This window comes from Meleagris gallopavo, chromosome 2 (assembly GCF_905368555.1).
Source record: "Meleagris gallopavo chromosome 2, MGAL_WU_HG_1.1, whole genome shotgun sequence".
NCBI lineage: Eukaryota > Metazoa > Chordata > Aves > Galliformes > Phasianidae > Meleagris > Meleagris gallopavo.
This window is the reverse complement of record NC_139405.1, coordinates 51,675,037-51,685,419: the sequence shown is the minus strand read 5'-3', so window position 1 is coordinate 51,685,419 and position 10,383 is coordinate 51,675,037. Positions and strand designations below refer to the sequence as shown.

General features: G+C 42.7%; 1 protein-coding gene across 2 annotated transcripts in view; it reads left to right on the top strand.

Annotated features, from left to right (window-relative positions):
- The first annotated feature begins 1,227 nt into the window (after positions 1-1,227).
- Positions 1,228-10,383, top strand: part of PHACTR2 (phosphatase and actin regulator 2) — a 120,567-nt gene continuing 111,411 nt past the window's right edge. Inside the window, exon 1 of one of the 2 annotated variants that reach the window (XM_085217150.1) lies at positions 1,228-1,374. In XM_085217150.1, coding sequence (XP_085073276.1) covers positions 1,251-1,374 — 124 coding nt within the window. In that variant the 5' untranslated portion in view covers positions 1,228-1,250. The remainder of the gene's footprint in view (positions 1,375-10,383) is intronic. The other variant, XM_085217152.1, reaches the window with a different exon arrangement.

The following is a 10,383-nucleotide window of genomic DNA, read 5'->3' as shown; positions in this document are numbered from 1 at the left end:
GTCCGAAGGCCGGGCCGTACGAGGGGCCGAGGCCGCCCCACCTCGCTCGTCCCGGTGCCCTGCGGCTCCTGCCCCGGGGTAGGGGCAGCCCGGCATGTTTTGGGGAGAGACTTTTTACGTTTTTAGTTACGTGCCTCGATGGGTGTAAGTTACCGCCTGATAAAAAATATTCTGACTTCCACGATATTTTTTTTTTTTTTTTCTGGTAGACTGCCCACGTTGCTCCAATTTACAAATAAACTTTGATGTCAAGCATAGGAGCCCTTCATTATTTCTTTCTTTTGCCTTTCCCTGCTTCTGCCTTTCACCAAACGCTGACCTGCTTTCTCTGCATCTACACTCACCTTCATTTCTTCCCATGTCCCTTCACATCTCAGCAGGAGCTACTCAGCACCTTTGACCTCTTGCTGCTGTATCTGCTCTGGTTTATCGTTGGATTTCCTTGTGTTCTGCGGCTGTTCTTTTTGACAGCTGCTGCCCCAAGGGACTGCAGAGCTGAGCAGCCCCTTAACAGGAGTTTTGAAGTAGGTTCTCATTCTTTACAGCATACCCAAGTTAGAACTGCTCTGTGACTCTCAGTACTTTGATGAAAAAACAACACGAGGAAAGCTCCAGGGTCTCACCCAAAGTCCACCAGTGTAGGTGAGATCCCAGCACGAAGTCTGAAGTTTGCTTAATGACCTTTCTCACATGCTTTCAAGAAAGAAAGAAGGAAAGAAAGAAGGAAAGAAAGGAAAGGAGCAGTTCAGTAAATAGATGTCATGTGTACACTTCCAATTAAGGCTTAGACTGGTTCAGAAACTGCCACCAGCCGGCCTGCCCATGCACAGCTGCTGCCATCTCCAGTGAGAGAAAGGGCCCTCAGCACATCTGTGAGCTGTAAAGGTCAATTAGAACAAAAGGCACACGATGGGATTTGGTGAGAAACTTAGGACTAGCTCCTGAGACTTGGTAGAAAACTTTCTAATCAGGGCAGCGCAGTGCCTGGGCGATGCTGGGCAAACCTGGCCCTGAAGGAAAGTCTGCAAGCGCTCGGCAAAACAAAACGAAACCACGGAGTTTGGGTTTGCACCTCTCGGGGGGTGCGGAGGGAAGGATGGATGGAGTGCAGGGTTTCCTGGATGCCCAAAGTCCTCATCGTCCTCCCAGCGGGGCGGCCCCGCGTCGGGGCGGTCGGAGCGGAGGGGCGGCTCTTCCTCAGCAAACTTTCCCTCCCTCCCTCTCGGGGCTCTCCCTCCCTCGACTCCCCGATGGCGGAGGCACCGCTGCCCGCCTGGCCGTTGCCCGGCCCCCGCGGCCGCTCCCAGAGCGACATCTCCTCCTTCTCCTCCTCCCGCAGGAGCTGCCTGCTCCGCTCCGGCGTGGGGGGCTCAGGTAACGGGGTGCGGGGAGAAGAGGGAGCGGGGAGAGGCGGCTCAGCCCTCGCAGAGCCTGATGAGCCGGGCTGGGGGCTTCGGGAAGAGGTATCCCGTTCCCGAAGTGCGTTAACAGGTGGGGCGAAGCGGTGCTCCTCCTGAAGGAGTTAACCCTCCATCGCACGTGGGATGCTTTGGGTTGGGAGTAGTCCCAAAGTAGGCTTCCTGCGGCGTGCAGAACAACTCTGCTCTGTAAAGGAGAGGAAGCGAGGACCTGAGTTTGCAATGTGGCCGACTGAAAGTGGTCAAAGTGAAATAAATACGTGCTTGGATGAGGCTGCTCTTCACTCAGGCTGTTTTCTGAGGTTAGATATTAAGGGACATGAAATTCTGGTGTCTGTGTTGCTGAGCACGTTTTAGAAACATGGGCTTGCCTGGCTGCAAACCAGCACTTCTCCATTGACTAAGGTGGCAGGAGGCACACATGTCCCTGGTGATGCAGGTGTTCTGGATGCACCCATATAGAGGTGCCCGTGAGTCCCAGCAGCAGCTGGAACTGTGTCTGAGTGAGGCAGAGCACCTCAGAGAGCACAGAGACCTCCTGTTCCCCAGCACCAGGGCAGCATGGTGCATGTCAAGCCAGCAGTCAGGGCAGCATGGTGCATGGTTTGGTCTGCAGTGGAGCACGGATGGAAAGAAGACTATGTGCCATTTTCCACTTGTCTTTTTCTGCTTTACATTTTTCTGTGTCTGCTTGTAAGGTCTACTTAAGCATATTTGGGTCTTGCAGAGGTAGGAAGTGCCTGTGGTATGATAGAACTAGAAAGGACTGCTTCTAGGTGTGAGATGTATTGTGCAGCGTGAATGAACAACACCCTACAACTTCATGTGTGCACAAGATGTCCACCACTTTGGTGATCCTGCTGTAATCAGGTTAAGACATGACTGAGACTGTGTCAAAGTTAAAGTATGTTGGTTATCAACTTGACTTTCAAGACTGCTAGCAGTGAGCTGGATGCATTATATGAGAGCAAATCAAGTGGAGATAAAATGGCAGTTTTTCCAAAGATACGTTCTTATTTGCAGTTTCTCAAATAGATAATTTAGGCCTCCTTTTTGCCTCACTTGGTTTTTTCTTATTTTAATTTAGAGGATGTGCTTCCTGCCAGCAAATGACAAGTGTTGCTTTCCCTGGTTTTTATTATTTTTTTTAAATCATTTATTTCACTCTATATCCTCCCAGTTGCTGCTTCCCATATTTTTTTTCCAGCTGCTCATAGGGCACAACAAAAATACTTACGTGCTGGCACATAACTGTTGATTCCCCCTTTAAAAAGAAAAACACGCATTAAAGATTGAAAGCTGTTTAATTTTTAACACGGTGGTACAGAGATGCCATTAAAATAACCTCTCTCATTCCCCCACTAACCTGGAGAGCAAGCATAATGGGGACAGAAATGTGAAGCACTTAGGGGAACTGTATAAGCCTTATTAATATGTTTGCTCCTACCTCTTTGCCTGTACCACCTGACTAATTTGAAGTAGGCCATTCACATCGGATGTTACCCATGCTCCAGCTGCTGAACTTAGAAAAGCACAACCTGAATTTTAAATAACCTGTAAAAAATTCGCTTGCTGCCCACTCCTAGTGGTTCAGCTCCAGCTTGAAAGTCACAAGTTACAATTTCTCCTGTTCATTTTCCTTCGTTTTCCAGATTCTGACGTTGGTTGGGTTGAAAAGACAACTTGTCTGCTCGTGCTTTGCCAGCGATGGGTTGGTACCTACCAGCCCATTACCTGCTAGCACAGTGCGCTGCCATTTTGCTATCTCTTGACTCACCACTCTCAGTGCAGCATCTGTCAAGAGACAGTAGTTGTAGAGACCCTTCTGGCTAAGGAAAACAGAGCAGCATTTCTAAAAGCATTTTTGACAGTACCGTGTAAAACCCATCTGTTTGCTTTTCCAGTTCAGTACTGCACATATCTCTTTAGTACAATGAGTTTGATGAGGTTTTCCAGGCTTGTGCTCCCTTTGCTCTTTTACCCCCTTTCCTTCCTCTGCTGCTAGCTTTTGCTGAGAGCAGCAACTTCCTTGTATCACTGTGCAGAATCTCACTTCACCAGCTGTGATCCAATTTGTGAGAATAGTATATTTTGTTTTCCCCTTTTTCTTAAAGCAAGCCTTTTCTTTTACACTCAGTGGTAGAATATCACTTAATTTCCCTCTCTGGGCTGCATCGCATCATCTGTTGTTGTGTCAGGCTTAGCCTTTAGTTTCAGACACTAATTCTGATTAGACCCTGGGGAGAAAAAGGTGATCCTCATCATGAGGAAGGGTGACACAACCTTGGCTTTTGATTCATACCCTGAAAAGACCTAATTTCATCCAAGTTCATAGGCTTTGTGAAAGGCAGAGCTGAGTCACTTGAACACTCTGCCTGACAAAGGGCTGCTTTGTGAGAGCATCTTTAGGAGATGGGGGAGGAAAAATGTTATTCTAAACTTCAGAGCAGCATCATTGCTGCTCCAAGATCACTGCTTGGATGGCGTACCCTTAAGCAGCCTTCCATATGGAGTGATTAGACTTAAAAGCCATCTAAAGGGTGGGTGAATCTAGGTGAGTTTATTGATCTGCCTGGTGTAGACAGGGTTTGAACTGCATTTGAAATGCAAGTGCTGTTCAAACGCTTCCCCAGAAATAATTCAGAAGCTAAGTTTGGTGGTGTGTGGCTGAGGGTAGCTCTCAGGCTGAGCGGTGGGCTGAGGCGGAGGGCAGGCTGCTGCTTGTGTCAGCTGCTTGTGGTTTAGTTCGTGACAGCCTCAAAGCTTGGGCCATTGCTGCCATGGTGCACAGCCAACGTGTCACACTGACAGATTTTTATCTGCGTGTCCACATATTCAGTTTTCACTTTGCTCTCTTGTTGTGGGTTTTGCTGTAGGGCCTGAAGCAAAGAGTCTTGCACTTTATTCCGAATATGTTGAGGTTTGTGGCGAGGTGCCTTTTTGTGAAAAGGGAACTTCTCACACCAGAAGTCAATGTCTCCATTAGTGAAGCACACCTTTCAGATAATCTGTCCCACTGCTATGAAGTGCACCTTTCAGGTCTAGAGGTGACTGCCAGATGCTTGTTTCCATTCCTTTCATCCCTTTTTTCCTGCCTTTCTGATGACAGATGGAAAAAATAAACCTGAGAATTCAGACAGCAGTTCACAGTTGTATCAGACCATAGCGTAGATGCAAACAGTGAAAGGCTGAGTGAAATGGCAGTCGTAATTCAAAACTTGTACATCCCAGGTTTACTCTAGAATTTTTTCACTGTCAAAGTGGTTCTTTGCAGGTTAACTTATTCAAAATGATGATGAGTCACAGCTAGGATTACACCTCCTACTAACTGCAGAGTAGAGTGGGTGAAAAGGTGGCTTGAAGTCACCCCCTTCTGTGGAGAATTGAGGAAGAGTTCATGTGGTGACCAGAACATCAGAGCAGCTGGTGCTGGGTGAGGAGGAAGAATAATTACCGTTGTATATGTTGACTTGGCTGCATGGGGGCATAGAACTTGGGAAAAACATAAATGAAGGGTAGGTAGGTAGGTGCTTATGTTTTCCTGTATTTCTCTCCATGCTTGCATGAACATTTGCCAAAATAGCTATACAGATTCCAGCTTCTTCGATCTTATGGCCATATATGCTAAGCAAGAGTACTACTAAGGCCTATGGGAATCAAGTTTAGTGTTTGTAAAGAAGACATCAGATATGCTTTGGGAGGGCTGTTAGAAAGATTGTGTCTTTCATTCATCCCATGGTGACGAGAGGGGCACAGCCTCATGATGTGGAAGTATTCTAGCAAGTAAAGCAGCTGGTTTTGATATGTAATAAGAAATATAAGACTTAAAGGAAAACATTATTTTCCATCCATATCAAGCTGGACTTGTTGAAAACAAATCAAAGATAAGGCAAGATAAGGCAGGTGATTCAGGGTAGAAAACTACAGTCAAAGTTAAAACAAAACATAATTCCTATGGACTTAGAAACCAAACAACCATGACTGTACTGTGCCATTTCCCTAAATCCACACTGATTATTTTCCCTTCACTTTGAAAATTTGAACTGTCAGGAATAGGCAGCAATCAAAATCATGTGCAATTTGACACATACTTACACAATTGGTGCATCTACTTCTATGTAAAAATCTGAAACATGCTTAGACAAGTAACTTGTAGTTTCCAAAGCGTGCTGAGGGAAAAATGCAGGAATAACAAAATGTTTTGCTTAAATTGAAAACGTTTGAGTCTCCCTGAAAACTGTTGTTGTTTACAAGATCTGATGGACGTGCAGGGAGGGATTGTTCCCCAGAACACAGCCTGCCATTTCCAACACAGCTCTGTACGGTATTATACAAGGAAGAATCTGTCTGTTTTGTACAGGAATAAAAGACATTATTCCACACCAGCTCCTGCAGAATAATTGGAGTAAATTCTTAATATGAGCTCAACCAAAGAGTTAAGATTAAGGAATGCAAATATTTAAAAACGCAGAACAATGTATACTATGTATCACACACGTAATGCAGTTTCTGGTACAGCATCTTTACAAACAAACTTTCTGACTTAAGATGGAAAAGAGAGTATTTTATGAATGCGGTAATAATCTTTGTTGTCTAAGTAAAAATTAGGTTACAAACATTTGCAGCATATGACTGAATGCATATTTTTGCAGCATCAGATCAGTAGCTCAGTCTGTGATCTGTTCAACATTTTGCTACCGCATGTTTAGTTTCTCAAGGCCCTTTGGCATTTAGCACTTCCTGCTGATGTGTGGCTTCCAGCAAGTAACCATTTAGTATCAGATTGCACTTCAAGTATGAAGCCGGGGTAAGTTGATCAAAAAGTGGCTGAAGATTTTTTGCTCTTGAATGTAAGCAATTTGATTCCAAACAGTATTTGTTTTATTTTTAAAATCTAAACGTTTCATCAGTCAAATCCACTGTTATCATATACACCATTTTTTCTCCTCCCCCAGCCTGCTGTTCTGGCCTTTATTTCACAGACAGGAGGATGGACACCATTTAAGGTCAAAGGGCTGGGGATGGCTGTCAGATTTCTGGAAGACTGGTATAGAATTCACATTTTTATTCCTTTTTACTTTTGGAGTAGGAAAGTTTTCAGTGCCAGAAATCCAGTAAGATTTAGCTAACACCAGAATGGATCCTGCTTCTGAGCGTGTAGTGATTCTCACTCAGTTTATTCTAGCAGAAGGCAAAGATGTCTTCAGTAGTAAAGTTTTTTTTAACCAGGCATTTTACCTGGAATTTTGCTGTTTTTAATGGATGTCGAAGTTTTTTCCGCATACAAATCAAGTGGTACAAGAGGAAAAATATCCAGAAGAAAAGAGAAAATCCTGATTTCTTCCGAGCTCAATTATTTTTTAATTTTTCTGTGGACTTGTCAGTCTTAAGAACCACCACCAGAGATGCTCTTGCTTTTTTTTTTTTTTCATGTTGAAAACATCATGATTTGAAACACACAGAGTTTATAGGCAGTCAACACTCCCCACTCTGGTCAGCTGAGATGAATTGTCCCTGCAGCACAGTTTTGATGAAGAATTGGTCTTCTAATACACTGTAGTGTGTGAATGTTGAGTGCTGTTCTGAGTGTTAGCAAGAATATTGAGCTTTGAAAGGTTGAAATAGAGAATGTTAACAGCTTTCATTGGTATCATTGGTATCAAATACTTTTAATACGAGTACATATCAAGTACTCTCATATACCCCCTTATTAACTCAACACGGATAAACTTTGCAAGTCTGCCTTGCTCTCTGGTATAGTACTTGTGGCTAAGAAGCACCTTAAACCACTGCCTCTTTAGGTGCTAAGATGCTTTTCTAACCCCTCTTCTCTCTTGCTTTTCTATATATCTGTGACAAGGTTCAAGCTTCCCTTCTTATTTCTAGTGTTATTTCTTGTGTTAAAACCACTGGTGTATTCAGAGAAATACACTGCCAAATAGCAGGGGGCTGGGAGTTTAATATGGAAGGGGAAGCATTCTACCACAGGTGGCATATGCTAAAACACTACATTTACATGACTTCTCATTGAAATTATTTTCAGTAATTTGTCTTATTTTTCAGAAAATGTGGCACTGAGTGCTTACTTCTAATTAAGCATATTCTAGAACTTGCTCTTAAACTTAAGCCCATTTGCATTTAACTGATAGCCCTGGTACCAATTTTGATGATCCCTTGGGTAGGTCTGGCTGTGCGTTCCCTAGGTCAAAGTCCACCCATTCAAGTGTGATGCACTCAGTACTTCCCAAATATTGGAGGGTCTTGGACTCCAGAGACTGAGATGTGAGGAACCTGCAGACAAATGCTTATTTTTTGTCTGACACAGGGATATAGAGGTCAGAATTTGTACAGGCCGAGCAGGGATTCATTCAATTTTAGGAATTCATTGGGAAGAAAAAAAAAAATTCTCCACAAAAATGCGGGAGAAAACCCAAACAAACAAGAAGCCTTTTTAATACAGGGCTTTTTCTGGTGGTGAGGATCAGGAAAAGGCTGAACTCTGGCATGATCCTTATGTTATTAAAAATCCTTGAAAGGACACTCGGTATTCCATGGAGCCAAAGGCCTAGAAAGCATGCTTAACAAATGCACCCCGACGTATACATGTTTTCTTTTTCCATTCTGGGGGGAGAATCACAGCTTTTAAGATTCATCTGTGACTAATATACACAGTACTCAAGAAAATTACAGGCACTGTCTAGAGTTGATGTTGAAACGTTGTCTTGTATCATCTACAAGCACAGTAAAGAAGTTGTGGTACATTTACAGTGGAATATGTCCTAATTGTAGGCCTTCTTTGTGTTCAAACACGGGCAGCTATATTGTAACTTTGTGAGCGAAACGATTATTAGCAGTCATCTTTCCTCATTGCTACATTTATTTATTTCCACTGTTGCCCATTGTTGCTGCTGACAGCTAAAGTTAATGGTTTAAACCACTGATGATACAGTGAGGTTTTTTTTTATCTGAAAAAGAATGACTGCTACCAAAGCACAGCATGAGCAGGCGCTCTCTACAAGATATAATTCTGATTTTGTTTTCTGATTAAAGGCAGTTTTGACAAGCTCGCAGTGGCTGGATTTGAAATACGCCCTTCTGCTTATACAGCTGCAGCAAGCGTAACCCATGGGGGACGAGAGGCAGTTCTGAGGACATTTAAGACATGATGTTAACAGCTCTAGCCCCAAGGATGGAGCACGCTGGTTTCATTACTTGGGCTGTAGTTTTACAGTGTTTCTCTGAATAGACTCTCAGCTCTATGTTCTTCGGAGTGAGCAGAGAGGGATAGTTACAGCTCCCCAGAGACACAGCATCTCTCTTCATCCATTTGACTTTGGGGCTCTGATTTTTTTTTTTTTAAAAGATGTCTTCCTGTTATGTCTTGCTGGAAACAAAATGGATATTTCACATAATGTTTATTTCAGCAAATAACAAAACCAGAAAATATGCTGCCACCTAGCTCTTTAAGTCTTTGGAGGCACATCTGCTATGAATTTTGTCTTATTCTTTGCAAGTTGAGAATTAAAACAAAAGTTTTTGTGTGTGTGTGTTTTTTTTGTTTGGTTGGTTGGTTTTTGTTTTGTTTTGTTTTGATTTTTTCAAATAGCACAAATAATTTTGGGAAAAGATTTCCAAAGGACTAATGCATTATGTTTCAGAACTTCCTCTTATTTAAGTAATCAACTTGGGTTTTGTCCAATCTTCTCATACTGAGCAAGTTAATGTACATACGACTGTGTAGGTGATTTCGGCTCACAGCAGCACCCATTTCTCTGTGTGGAATGGTTGTTTAGCACTGGGTGCATGGCACATTAGGTTTTTCTCTAGGACAGTAGTACAGACAAATATTTTTAAACTCTAAAAGAGTTTTTAGTATCATATTAAATGCACATATTAATCATTTTTCTCTCTCTTTATAAGCAAAAAAGCCAGTGTCTTCTAACTTGGTTCAAAGCAGACTGTGTAATTATATTGTCAATTCAGCATGTTTTTGTACTTTGCTGGAGAAGTTGTCGTTTATTAAAATTAGAAATCATCTATTGCAAGAAGCACACTTATGGCTGGTATCATCAGTTCCTGTCAACTAAAAATAACTCAGTGGAGCACACAGCTTTTGCAACATCATTGCATTAATTTGTAAACTCTGTGGGTAAGAAGATACTGGTTGTCCTAGTTCTAGGCCAAGACTGGAAAAGTGAAAGTGTAGAAAGCGATGTGTGGAAAGGGGAGTGAGATTTATTGGGCTGGGGGGCCAGGGGAAACTGCCCTGCTGGAGGCTCTTGGAGCAAAACTGCAAGCACACTAAAAGAGGTGTAAAAAGAAATAGTTTACCAGTGGCAAAGAACAGGGTCTTTTGCAGTTGTGGGGATTTTTTTGTTTGTTTTTGTTTGTTTGTTTGTTTGTTTGTTTGGGTTTTGGTGATGTGTTTTGGTTTGGTTTTTATTGTCATGTGTTTTGGCCAAGTGCATTTTTTCTGGATTTTGTCTGGATGGAAGAGCCACATCAGTGTCCTTTCATCTGTGGCAAAGCATCCTCTTCTCCAGCCTCTTTAAAGGAAGAGGAGAGCAAGTGAGATGGGAAGAATTCTGAAGCAGCCAAGAAATAGCAGATAACAAGATGAGAGAAGTGAAAGTGGAAAACCAAAGGAAATTCTTCCTCTGTGTTTTGAAGAGTTGTGTTATACTCTCCTTTACCATAGGGTTAAGATAAACATAAACGTCAATGAACTTAGATGAATATTTAGAATATTTACATGATATTTAGATGAATTCTAGACAGTGAGAAGCCCATCAATTACACAATGTCTGCCATCTAAATTAATTTTGAAGGTGTGATGCCAGGGAGACACTGATTGAGACCTGATGCTTATTGGAACTCCATGCTTCTGCTCTGGTGAATTTGTGTCAATTACATACACCCCATAATGGAAATAAGCCAGAAGACTAAACTCTGTGCTTATCATGTG